The 13,858-nt window shown below is 35.4% G+C and overlaps 1 protein-coding gene across 8 annotated transcripts in view; it reads right to left on the minus strand.

Moving 5' to 3' along the window:
• Sema3e (semaphorin 3E) overlaps positions 1–13,858 on the minus strand; it is a 251,686-nt gene that overhangs the window by 112,023 nt on the left and 125,805 nt on the right. For all 8 annotated transcript variants that reach the window (XM_087656439.1, XM_087656444.1, NM_001106579.1 and 5 more), the window contains 1 exon segment: positions 10,217–10,377. In XM_087656439.1, the coding sequence (XP_087512565.1) occupies positions 10,217–10,377 (161 nt within the window).

A 13,858-nucleotide genomic window follows, 5' to 3' on the forward strand; every position in this document is an offset into this window, starting at 1 on the left:
CCGTTCTGCTCTGCTATAAATAACCAAAAGTAGTGAAGTTCTTTGTTAATTCTTCATGCTGTCATCACCGACACACTACTCCATCGGGTCTTAAGCACTGCTAAGGTAAAAGGCAGCTCAGCGAGGCAAGAAAACCAAGGGAAGCTACGTAATCACAAACGGTGCAGCCAGGAGGTCTGATGGCACACGGGAGACCAACAGAGGAGACCAGGGCCGTAATTACAGAGCTCTAGAGATGAAGTGCAATGGGAAGAGCTGTGCCTGGTCTCCTGGTCTAGCTACTACGGCCTACCTTCAGGTCTCAGGTCTCTTTCTTTCATTTATTCAGCATGCTGCTGCGGCATAAACACAAGTGAACTCTCATTCTTTTTATGTTTGCCTGGTGTTCAGGATGCTCCAGTTACACTGACATGAATCATAAGATTGAGTCCCAGCAGCAAAGCCGTCAGTTATCTAACTCATTTGCAGCTTCATTCCCATCTTCTACTCACTTTGGGTCCTGCTCTCATCTGTATCTCTAACCCCGGCTCTCTTTCCTACCTCTCACTTAGAAATAGTGACACATTAAAATCAGATGCCTTAAAATCATACTGATGGCAAGTATTTACATAATGTTTACTACATTTCAGACACTTTATTTGATATGTACTAACTCATTTAAACCTCTCACAAAAGGTAAGAAAACGGTACTAGGCTCAGTCTGTCTATGGTTGAGAATCAATAATCTAATAAGCAGTAGACTTAAGGTGGAACTCCAGGCAATCTAGTTATAGAATCTGTGGGTTTGCTATTATATTGTCGAACATATCAAGGATTATCTATGAATTACATATTTAAGCCTTAAAATATTTAACAAACAATCCTAGGGTTCAATAAATTAACAACATTCAATATTAATGCAAAACAAAATGTATCGCCGCTATGTATGAATCTGCTGGTCAGAAAATGTAACATGATATAAACGATCACTATCTTCTCTGGTTGCAACTTGACATTACCACACTGATAAATACATTGAAAGTAGAATGGAAGGATGTATACGTATTGTTTCAGACTATCTAAATCAGAATTTCTTCCTCAATACAGAATCGTAACTGGAAAATGGTAGCAACTGTGACAAAACTTGTCTAATATTAAGCCTGCGGAACCCTGACTTTCTGTAAATGGAGACCAATCCCAGAACAGAATCTGAGGATTGAGCATCGTCATAGACCACACCGGTGCAGAAGGCCAGGGAAGGATGCTGCTCTGTAAGCAAAGGAAATGTTTTCTCTCTTTTAACTCTTCTCTTCTGTCAATGTTAGTATCACGATATTGTCACATCTTGATCAGAAATGTCAGGATGCTGCAATATATTTCACCCAGAATATGTTTTTCTCCAGTTCAGCCAAATCTTCTCTTAGAGAAGAGGGTTTTAGATGTATTTTTCTTTAAACAGTGGGAGGTTGCCTGCCTTTTAAATTTTTCTAAAATGTCAGGGATGAGATGATGAGAACAGAGTTGAAATCTAAAATTGCTGACATCATTTGGGGGTATTTTAGAGACTTTGGAGAGAGTGATATACAAATTTTAACAGTGCAGAGTTCTCAGGTAAAGTAACAAATTATAACTGGAAAATCTTAGGATGAAATATTTTGCGTTAGGACTCAATTTTATTTTTTAGAGAAAGTTAAATGTGCTTCATGAATATGACAAGAATTGAGCAGCGTGATATTTACAGATTAAAAACAAAATTATTACGTGCTTAGAAAAGTATAATGAATGAAATCAATTTTCAAACAATAGCAATTCCTAAGAACTGCATAACTCAGAAGGCTTATTAAATGATAGGTTCTTACATGTGAGTGGAAAAACTCACTCGTACATGTCCACATATTTCTGTTTAAAATATATTTTTAAATACTTATAACTACATAATTTGACTACTGTTTCTCATAGTCATAAGATCTACATATACATTCCAGTAACCTGGGTTGATTTAAGTAGTAACATGCATTCCTCAATTCATTTCAGGGGTGGGGTCAAGGCATGGACATGATTTATAAGATCATTAAATGTTTACAAATGTAAAGTTAAGACTGAAATTACTGGTACAAGTAAAACAGTATTTGGAGGGGGCAGGAAGTGCACAGATAAGAACTGAGTAAGGTGGTAGTCACAGAAGGCAGATGTAATTAGCCTAATGAAAATTAGAAAACACATTTTCTAAAGTAGCTTTGGCAATAAATACAATAGGATTTATAAGAGATGGCAGAGATGATGATTTATAGGGTTGTTTTAGATTTAATATACATGTATATATACACATACATGTATGTGTATATATATATGTGTATACACACACACTTTTACTCTTTCACTGTCTATGTGTATTAGTTACTTTTCTATTTATGTTACAAAACATCATAACCTAGGCAACTTATAAAAGTAAGAGTTTATTTGGGGTGCACACTTTCAGAAAAATAAGAGTGTATCAACATGTTGTGGGCATAGACCATACATAGCAACAGGTAAGCAGGTGTAGCTGAGAGCGCCCATCTTAAACCACAAACTGTGAGACGGAGAGTATTAGATGTCCTCCTAAAAAGCCACACCTCCTAATCCTTTTGTTTCGCTCACTGGAAACCAAGTGCTCAAATATAGGACACTATGGATGCTATTCTCATTAAACCATCACACTGTTAATTGATTTGCCTACATCTTTGTAGATGGATCTAATTCAAGCTCTTCACGTAGAAGCCATTTTATCATGCAGATGGACCAGAGCATAGTCAATCTTAATTCAATGTGGGAATCAAAATTATACAGAAGGGTGAGGAAAGACCAGGGAACGTTCTGCAAATATAATGATAATAATAATATAATAATAATAATGATGATGATGATGATGATGATGATGATGATGATGATGATGATGATGATGAAAAATGTTTGGATTTAGGCGAAATGGGAAAACATCATGAAAGGAAGAATAAACAGAAGTGATCTAATTAGCTATGTGTGGGTGTGAACAAGCTAAGATTAAGTGTAACAGTTTTTCATGATCTAACTTTTACTCAGAATATTCACTCCAAGTTTGTTCAGAAATCTTAGAATTCTGTATATCTCAATAATCTTAACATTTCCTTGGCAATTCTATGTATTTATTTTACACTTGTAAGTATTACTGGACATTCAACATATGACAGACAGTAACAGAACCCCAAAACATTAAGAACTCCTACACAAATGTACGTTTGTTTGATTTTTACAGAAAGGGGGGGATATAAAAATATAAATGAGGATCGAAAATAACCAATTGTAAAGACAGATAAGCATAGGAGAATTCATATCACATACAAAACAATTGTCACCTTATGGAAGAAGAGGGATCCTCTATGGGTAACAGGGGAAGGGGGGGAAGCATCACAGAAATGGTTGATGGCTGACAGTGAGGATCAAGGTGTTTGATGATTTCAACAATCTAAAGGAAGATTAGTAGTTCCTCATCTTTCCTGGGAGATTGTCAAGGCTAATTCATCATGACACATCACTGTTGACTGATGACTATGGTCACGATGGGCCATTGACCCTTACCCTGGGTCAATAATCAATACTTAGAGTCACAACTGTATGGCCTTTAATTTGACCTCACCCCTCTAAATGCCTTAAATCCTTTTGTTAAATCCTCTGGAATACCATTAACAACATTCCCCCTACCTTGACCATTTTTCCTCTTTATCTTCCTCTAATTAAAACCAATTTCCCCCTTGAGACCAGTGGCTCCCTACCAGCTGTCACTAGGAATGGTGACTTTCTTATTCTGGTTAAGATGTTTCTATTGATTTTTGCCTCTTCTGGTTTAAATATTGTCTAAATTTTTAAAATTTCTCCTAATAAAATCTTGAAATAGAGCAGTACAAAGAAACTTGTACTCAGAAGTTTGTAGAATTACACACCTATCACCCCTACACGCTTGTAATCATTTCAAATCATTCCTTGGTGCTCCTTCTTCTAAATGGGAAATTCTCTTTTTATATTCCTGTCTTTCTCTTTTCAAACATGACCTACCATCTACCACAGCAGCCAGTCAGTTCCTGATGCTTAACTGTCTCAATGATCTGGTTTTCCAAATCAACCATAACCTCTTTCTCCTGCCCTTTAGTCTAGTTCAGTAGCCAAAGTTAGTTACTGAGCCTTGAGGTACAGTGTGTTATCAAGTTTCTTCTTTAGAAAGTATCTTTTCTGGCATCCTGTTCTCCATAGCATCCTCTATACCCTTCCCCATCTCAAAGTGCTTTATTTTTCATGTAGCACTTATCATATTTGATACTATAAAATGTTATTTTATTTTTCTCACCACTAGTTCTAAGTTTTCCACTATATATCATCCATATAAATGTTAAAACTATAATCAAGTGAGTTAAAATAACTAAGATGTGATTTGGAGTTCTAAAGCTAGTAATATGCTCATGCAGTGATACATGAGTCAAAAACATGTTGAAGAACATGTGGGTCACAGAAACCAGTGGGAAAATGTGGGTGAATTTGCAGTGAACTGGCACCTCATACACTAGTTGGGGAAGATTTGGCAAAGTTAACTGCATCACTCTTCATGTATGAGTGACATTCATGTATCATTAAGTTAGTGATTCTACTGCATGCTTTCTTTGGATGTTTTCCTATATTTGTGTAGCAGGGGACACATTCTCGAATGATCTTAGTACCACTAATAAAGTAAAAAACTAGAACTCACCTACTGTCATTTGACCTGGGAATGAAAAGTATGTTATATTTACATGAGGGAAAATATCCCACAGTCTCAAAATAAATAATAACTACTATTTATTACATAACTAAAAACCTCAGATGGTCTTTCATTAAAATCAACAAATTTTGTATACTCAAAGGAGACTAATATTTGCCTCTTACAAGTGTATAACAGAGGTCAAACCAAGTGAAGCAATTCACCCACAGTTATATAGACCAAGTCAAGATTTGAATTTCGAAATCAGAGCTAGACACCCTGGTTGCCTTCCTAACTCTAACTGCAAAGAACCAACAAGAATGATGAATGGGACTAAATCTACAAAATATGATTAACTGACAGAAAGGAAGAAACAACCCTGGAAATTACAATATATTGTTGCATGTCAGTTTTAATCATAGCTAAAATTACCTATACCAATAGAAGCAATGTATAGAAAGTACATGACAAAATAATTCTAAAAACAAGGAATAGAACCTACTTTTCTTGGCAAAATATGGATAGAGATGTAGAGAGAAGAAAAATACAGTCACCTATGTAACAAGATTGGTGATAGTCTCATCTTGAGGTGATTAGTGGTTATTATATCATATAGGGCAGCGGTTCTCAACCTGTTGGGTTGAATGAACCATTCATGGGGCCGCTTATTAGATACTTGCATATCAGATATTTACATTCCTATCAGAATAGATATTACCATTTACAACAGTAGCAGAAGTACAGTTATAAAGTAGAGATGAAAATAATTTTGTGGTGGGGGTCACAAAACATGAGGAACAACACATGGCGGCATTGGAAAGGTTGAAAACCATTGTTCTAAGGTATCTGAGCTACTTATTTAGTTTTACATATCACATTTATTACATCTTAAACACATTTAAATTAAGAAATAAAGAAGTAAGATGTGATAATAAAAATAGGCTTTGGGTGTATTTTTCAAAGTCCTCGATCTAAAGAATGGAAAAATGGATGTGGTTTAATCAGTAGATATACAGCTAGGCTATGTGTTGGTTTTGGTGGTTGTAACAATGTTAATGGAAGGGTCTATTCCTGCATTTACATAATCAGACTGACTGAGGGTAATACTTTATCTGACTATGTTTGGAGATATTTCTTATATTATCAAGTCATTGGAGATTATTTGCACACCATTAGAGGCAAATTTTTGGTGATAAAACACAATGATCAGAATCAGCTTATAGAAGAAAAAGGTATTTTGGCTTTATGGTTTCAGAATGATAAGAATATATTGTGGTGATGAGTCATGCCGGCAGGCAGATATGGTCTCCTGACAGATAGACTAAAAGATACAGATAGACAGTGACAAAGAGACAGACAGACATATACATGCATACAGAGAGAGAGAGAGCGAGAGAGACAGAGAGAGAGAGAGACAGAGAGACAGAGACGGGGGCAGAGAAACAGAGACAGGGAGAACTGAAAGTTGGGTTAGGGTACATATTCTCAAAGTCTGCCCCAATGACATACTTCCAAAGAAAGATTCCCCCATTTAAGCCTTCCCAGATTTCTCCATTAACTGAGGACAGAGCATTCCAATGCCTGAGCTTATAGAGGATATTTCTCATTCAAATGACCACACATGTTATTAGTATCTACTGGGTAAAGACTGTGGATTCATTTCAACATCCTAAAATACACAGAAAACCACCCTTCCTAATAGAACTGGTTCAAGAGAACGGAGGCATAATCCAAATGTTGACAAACCAGAAAGCATTGAGACTCTAACTGTTGACATTTATCCAATCAGAAAGTCAGTGGGAGAGCTTAATCAGAAGACCATTTAGATTTTCAGAACTGAGAGCACTGAAAAACTCAACTTATGCTAAGCCCATTCCTTTTAAACTGATAGGCCGTGAAGTGTACTTCACCATGATGCTCCTATAAGCAGAAACAATCGAACAGGACTTACTGGGTCCCCAGGAGTTGTCTCATTATTTGAGTGAAATGGTCAGGACAAGTGCAGAATAAGAAGTGTGTACTGAAGACGTTACCTTAGAGTCAAGTAGGCATAAACCCTGGTGCAATTGCTTGGTATCTGCCCCTGCTGTAGCCCTGAGAGGAACCTTTAGCGGCCTGACATGTTTGTTGAATTATCTACATTGAAAAAGCTCTAAATAACATGTAAGCTTTAAGCACCACAAAAATCAAGATGTTTCCTTCAGTCCAGAAAAGACATTCAATTTAATAGTGTTATAAAATACTTTCATTGGCATCTTCACTAGATGCGCCCTGAAGCGCAATGGCCTCATGCTACACTATTGCCTTCTTGAGAATCAGTTCATAAAACCCCAGTGTGCTCCAGGTCCCCTACTCTTATATTATTTTTACGGGTCATTTCTTCCATTAAAATCTCATCTTCTGGCATTAAAGACCTGAGGGTACAATTAGGACAAAACAATAAATGGGAAATAAGAAGGAAATCCAATTTTCCCTACTTGGAAGGGACATCACACCAGGTTAGTGATGGCTTCAGAAGACAACAGCTGAGGAAAATCACTAGGAGACTGTGTCCTAAGATGCTGACTGTAACTTGAAAGATCTTCCTGTGAGATGACCTGATCCAGTCCAAAGCTTACCATGTAAGAACCATGTCTGTCATGCAAATACGACTCACAGTCTACAAGACTAAAATGGAACATGTAAATTAGAAATTACCTTTTTCATTTTGAAAAAGAAATTTTATCTTGTGAAGGGGGGCGGTCATGTCCCATAATGCATACGGAGTCAGAGAAGAACTGTAGGAGTCAATCCTAAGTTTTTCAGAGACTGAACTGGTGTTGGCAAGTTTATCCCACAAATTTATACCTGCTACCCCATCCCCTCAATCAACAAACTAGCAACTTTAATAATGGTTCATTGGGCTTCATATGATACTACTTTTTCACAATTTCATGCGTGCATAAAATTAAATCTGATTACTTTCCCCTCTACCATCGTATCTCCCTCCTGTGTCAAGGCCTGTCTTCTCATCCCTACTGCCTCCTTTCCAATATTCATGACTTTCACTTTGGTCTTGTGACTACTTAATTTAATAAGTGCCATTTATGTGCACTGAATTCCACTGGAGGTTTATGGGATCTCAGTGGGAATCCAACTGCTGGCAATGAGTCCCACTTTCTCTGAACCTATCAGTAGCAAATTGTTCAGCAGTGGGAGGTAGGGCCTCTTCAGTTCCTCATAAATCAATGCTTGGATGTTGACAGGCTTATTATTATAAGACTTAATTTATTTTTTTTGCCTCTCCATTATAGATTCCACTACAGAAAATCTGAGTAAACAGGCATATCATTATTGAGAGTAACATGGAAAGAGAAAGAATAAGCTGTGAAGGAGACAATCCAATAAGTGAGGGAATAATCTGGACAACTTAGTGGGAAGGTCATGTGGATATATATGGATCCAGATACAAAAGCATTTAGAGAAGAGGGAAGTCGATATGCTTATCTCAAGTCAAATGAGTACCATTGGTTATCCAAAACAAGTGATCAGCCATAAAATAATAGAGTAGACTGTATTTATACATTTAGGAATATATATATATATATATATATATATATATATATATATATATATATGACATAAAGTCCTAAATTTAATAACACTCTCTTCCTTCTAAAATACAAAATCCAACTCAATGTACTCTCTGCATCCATATATTTGGTGTTTAAATTTAGGCAGTATCTGTTAACTTTAATGAAGATATATAAATAAAATATATCTTCATTATATATTATATAAGTGCATTATATAATAAATAATTATGTAGATATAATATATGTATATATAATTAATCAAAGTTGACTTTGAATTATTTTCTCAGAATGGTCAAAGAGGATATGATTCGGATATGTGAGACTAAAGCCAGAAGGATGTAGCTCTAAACAGTTGAACATCTACATAAACAGCTGAACATTCTCATAAGTGAGAAGGGTATGCCAATAACATATGATCTGAATTATGTTGAAAGAAGTCTAATCTAACCTCTTAGTTTTTTGTGATCCAAATCATCTTACGGGTGTGTCAAGAAACAAAAACTAAAGCATGATATGAAACACAATTTTACTTTTCCCAAAAAACAGGAATGTTTCAGGAAGAGAAGGAAGGAGAAAAGGGAAAAGAAGGATGTGTGGAAGGAAGTGAAGATGTTACGAACTATCTTCATTGTTCTAATCATTCTAACAGGCTATGATTATTTAACCAAACTTTCAGTCTCTGCATATTGGGAAAAGGAAGGATCGGTCAAGGGGTTCAGCAACAGATGGTGTAAAGATGCTTGAATGTGTCTAGTGAAAAGGAGGCAAGCAAGTGTTCATCTCCTTGAAAGTTAACAAATAGTACATAAATTCAAACACCAGCTTTATCAATGGACAACAATACAAAAAGGCTGGCTTTCACGTCTGCAGGGAATGAGGAAGGCTGTGGTTGAACCCAAGATGTTGAGTGCTAACTATATTTTTTATCTTTAAGCTCTAGCTTTAAGCCCAAATCCTAGTGCACATCTTACACAAAATTAAAAAAGATCCCCAAAAAAATAGCAAACCATTTTAAATTATTTCCTCTAGGGATTAGGATTTGGCAAAGACTAGGGGATCCTGTTTTTTGTCATTTTTTTTCAAACTTGAAAACACGCATACTTGGCCCAATTTTATGAACATAAAAATAAAACATAAACCAAGTGGATTATTTCAAACACATACTAATGCCAAACAATAGGATTTAAACGTCTTCATATTTCATGTCACGTTGATACAACCTTGAAAATGTAACCCAACTCTGTTTTGTATAAGCTGTTCTTTTCCCCACAGTTAACCATTTTCAACATATTCAACATATTCTTGGAATATATTTCAACATTCTTATCTTGTTGTTGTTGTTTTTTTTTTCATGACAATGCCTGGCTGTTCTGAAATTCACTGCATAAAGCACAATGGCCTTGAAATCAGAGAGTCCCCTGCCTCTGGGACTCCATAGTGCTGGGACTAAAGACATATGCCACCACTTTTTTAATATTCTACTTTCTAGCAAGCTTCAGAAACATTTATCTGAGTTAACAATCTTGATAACAACTACACCCAGATAGTTATACTGACAGAGCCATGTTTGGATATTAGAACAATAACTAGAGTCTAGAGGCGCTGTTACTTATCTAGGATTCTGCAAACCAGGTCTCAAGACAGTGGGTGTGGTAAAAAACTCACTCACTAGGCAAGATTAAATCACAAGGAAAATAATTCTCTGTGCATCTTGATATCATTGATGGGCTAGAAAATTCATATATGATACTTTACAAGTTTTCCCCAGATTGTTTCCTATTTAATGAATATTTTATTTCAATTACGTAACCACTCAAAACTTCAAAGTAGTAGACAACAGGAAAAACGTAAGCTAACACACACTTATACCACCCGCCTCTACTTTCCCCACTTTAAACACTTGGTGTTTCAATACCTCTCTGTAGCCATCACTGACGCGTTCCAAGTTCAGGGAATAGACAAGGTCTCTGCCTCCCACAAAGAGCCGTTCTTGATACTCATCCAGCAGCATTGTGTGGAGATCAAGAAAACCAAATGGGCTTTGAAATATTGACGTCCTGTTCAGTTCCAAGAGTTCTGAAATGAACAGAGGTTTAAGAGGTACATAAAAACACATAATGCTGCCAATAATGATTTTCTCAAAGCTCAGTTAGCATGTTTGTTCCATAAATAAGAATCCTTAAATTGAATTACTCAAGGAAAATAAAAATTATCCGGTCAGTCCTCTGTATCCACATGGATTTTGTCCTAGGTCTCCTAATACTCTACTGCTCCAACACCTCTCTATAAATTTGAACTATTTTTTACTTATAGCCTAGGCATATTCTTCCATATTTCTTAAGTCATCTCTAAAATCTTAAGCTACCTAATGCGAAATAAATGCTTTGTGAGTTGCTGTCACACGTTACTGTCTGGTGAATAAGCAGAAAAGTGCTGGTATGTTCTGGATAGATATAACACCTTAAAAAATTTATGTCTGAAGTTGAATCTTTGGAAACAATACCCACAGATACAAGGGAGTCTGACTATATAGTCATATGATATAATATTTTAATATGTGAGCATTAAGATGTTTATTAATTTATTAATCTGAATAACTAAATAAGACTTAGTTGTAACGTAAATATTGGATGCTTTTAAAATATGGACGAAACTATTCATCACAATAGGTACTCTATAGTGCAGTTATATATAATTGTACAATAATACAGTGCAAGGGCATTTTAAAGCCTTTCTTTGCATAAGAAGATATAGCAATTAGACTAAGTATACCCAAGTCTATCTACTTACCAACTAGATTCCAACTCTGAAAAATCGTATTTCGACCTCAAACTGATATTGAAAATCAAACACAAATCAAACTGCATGACCCTGGCAAGAACCGAATTGTAATCACAATTCTGATTACTGTGAAACCCATTGGGAATCTACGACTGGGATTCAGTCTATCTTCATGCATTCTTGTCTATGTTAGGAATTACAAACAATATATATTTGGGGTACATATATTAAATTTAAAGAAACCAGAATTCGGCGATTCTCATCTGTACATTTGTTTGTTGGGGTATTATCTTTAATTTAATATGCCAGTTCAGTGCTTAGGACTTCCAAACTGTACATTTGAGAGAGGTTTAGGTGATGTGAAGGAATAGTGGCCCCACAACCAGACTGAGTACAGAATGGCAGAAGTTTCCTTCGGAAATAGTGAAAATCGAAACTCATCTTGAAGAATTTAATACCAATCAGCTCATGGAGCATGCAGATCCTTACTGAATGGGACACTCACAAGCAGTAAATGCAAGTATGAAATATAACACTAAATATGAAATTGCTTTTACTCTCTTTTAAGAATCTAGGAGGCAGGGGGTTGAGAGTTCAAGGCCTGCCTGGGCTACTTAGTGAGAGTTGGTTCAAATGAACAAAATGAAAACAATAATACAAAAAAGAACATGTTTCTTATCTGGTTTTCTGCTCAAAATTCTGTGGAGTAGAGTTACCTTGAAATTTAGGGTTTAAATTAAATAATGTTGGAAGATTCTAAAATTCCATATATACATCTTGTATGAACTATTGAACCACTTGGCCTAAGTAAAGAATCTTAGGCTATTTTTTCCCAAATTAAGTGCTTTATTTTATAACAGTTGTCCTGGTTATGGAGTCTTTTCAAACCAATACAACTGTAACTAAAACAGTTTTAATGAGTTATTCCTCTGAGGGATGTATCAGAAGCACATAGAAATTCCATCAGACCCATTATCTCCAACCAAAACAGCCAGGAAACGAGATGATAATAGTTGAAGACCCAAACTAGATAAAAGGAAAGTGAAATAACTACATTTAGAAGAAACATATTTTATTTTATTGTTATATTCTTATTTATGTGTTTGTACATGCTCATGTATATGGTATGCACATATGCATATGCATTCATTTGAATATGGGTATATGTGCACACACAACTGTGTGCATGTGGAGGCTCTCTGTTAATATTAGATTTTTCCAAGACCCTTTTCCACTTTATTTACTGAGTCAGGTGTCCTCACTGAATCTGGAGTTCACTGATTGAGCTAGACCTGTGAATTCTTGTGAATTTAGTGAGCCTTAACAGCTTTTGTGGAGGAAGATTAGCGGCATGTGAGGAATGCTTTCAACATACAAAACATCCTTGTGCAAAAATGTCCTTGTAAAAGATACTACATCTAACTAATATATACAACAAAAACATTATAAATGAAAAAAAAGTGTATACAAAATACTTGATGGCTTGACATTAAATTTCTACTGATAGTAGCAATTATAATGTGTATTAAATTGAAAAGAATCTATGAATGAAGCTGTTCTACTAGAAAACTCTCTTCTTTACTATTCAGAACTTATGCAACTTAATCTACAAGGAATTGTTAGATGGACCATCTGTGAGTCCTAGAATAACACGAGAAAGCACATTTTTCAGCCCCAGATCAATTTCATAGCACTTCTGTTGAGGGTAGGACTGAAGGAGTACCAAGTATTTTGTTGGTAAGGAAAACTGGAATTCAAGAGAGATTTGATAGAGGCCCATGAATTACAGAAGAAAGGAAAAAAACCCAGGTGCTGTATTTAAAGTTACAAGTAATCCTGTTTTCCTTACTAGGCATTCAACAGTTAGAAAGTACATTTTAATATCATGGGAGAAACATGGAAAGAAGCTCTTAGATGACATTATGAGTTAGTTGTTATAAATGAGAGTTCCTAATTTCATGTGAACCCTACTAAGTGGACTCTTTTCCATACAATTTCCCCAGGTAGTCTGATAATTTGCTGATATTTACCATTTTCTGTTCACAATAAAAGTTTCTCTATAATAATTAAGTCCAAATGAAGAATGACTGCACATTAGTTATTACATTTTAGGCTATAGAGGTGCTCAGGAAATTAAATTTCTTGGAAAAATAGATGAAATATATAAAAGGTTTCTGATAGGAGTTTCCTTGCCTGAACTATTATCAGAGTTTACTAGATAAAGTCAAGATTGTTTATTGAAAATGTGCAATTGGAATGAGAACCTATGAAGTTATTTCATGAATTAAGTCCATCTATGCATCTTGTTTAGTTTTGAATGAGGTCATTACCACCTCATTACCTCTCCATATACAAGAAAAGATAGATATTAACTTCTACTTGTTATGAGTTTTCCAATTCTGTAAGCTTATGATAATTCTAAATGATTAAAGATTCTTACTTATTTTTGAATAGTAAGAAATGTCATTTACTGTGTCACCAATCATCTTTTACTGTGTTGGATTAACTTCTTCTCTAACCCCTTTTGCTTCTCTGTAGTCCTAAGGAACCCGAAGGATTCAAAAGTACACGTATGCTATTGTAGATAGAGATTGGACAAAGTGAAGCAAAAGGAAAGAACTGGAATATGCATTAACCCATGTGAATGATGTACTTGCTAAATTGTAATGACTTTTACTATTTCCCACATACACAATGAACTGCCACTCTATAATAGTTTAAATTACCATTGACTTTATTTTATTAGTGAAAAAAATTAGGCAACCCCAAATTTAAT

Source organism: Rattus norvegicus, chromosome 4 (assembly GCF_021556685.1).
Source record: "Rattus norvegicus strain SHRSP/BbbUtx chromosome 4, alternate assembly SHRSP_T2T, whole genome shotgun sequence".
NCBI classification, from domain to species: domain Eukaryota; kingdom Metazoa; phylum Chordata; class Mammalia; order Rodentia; family Muridae; genus Rattus; species Rattus norvegicus.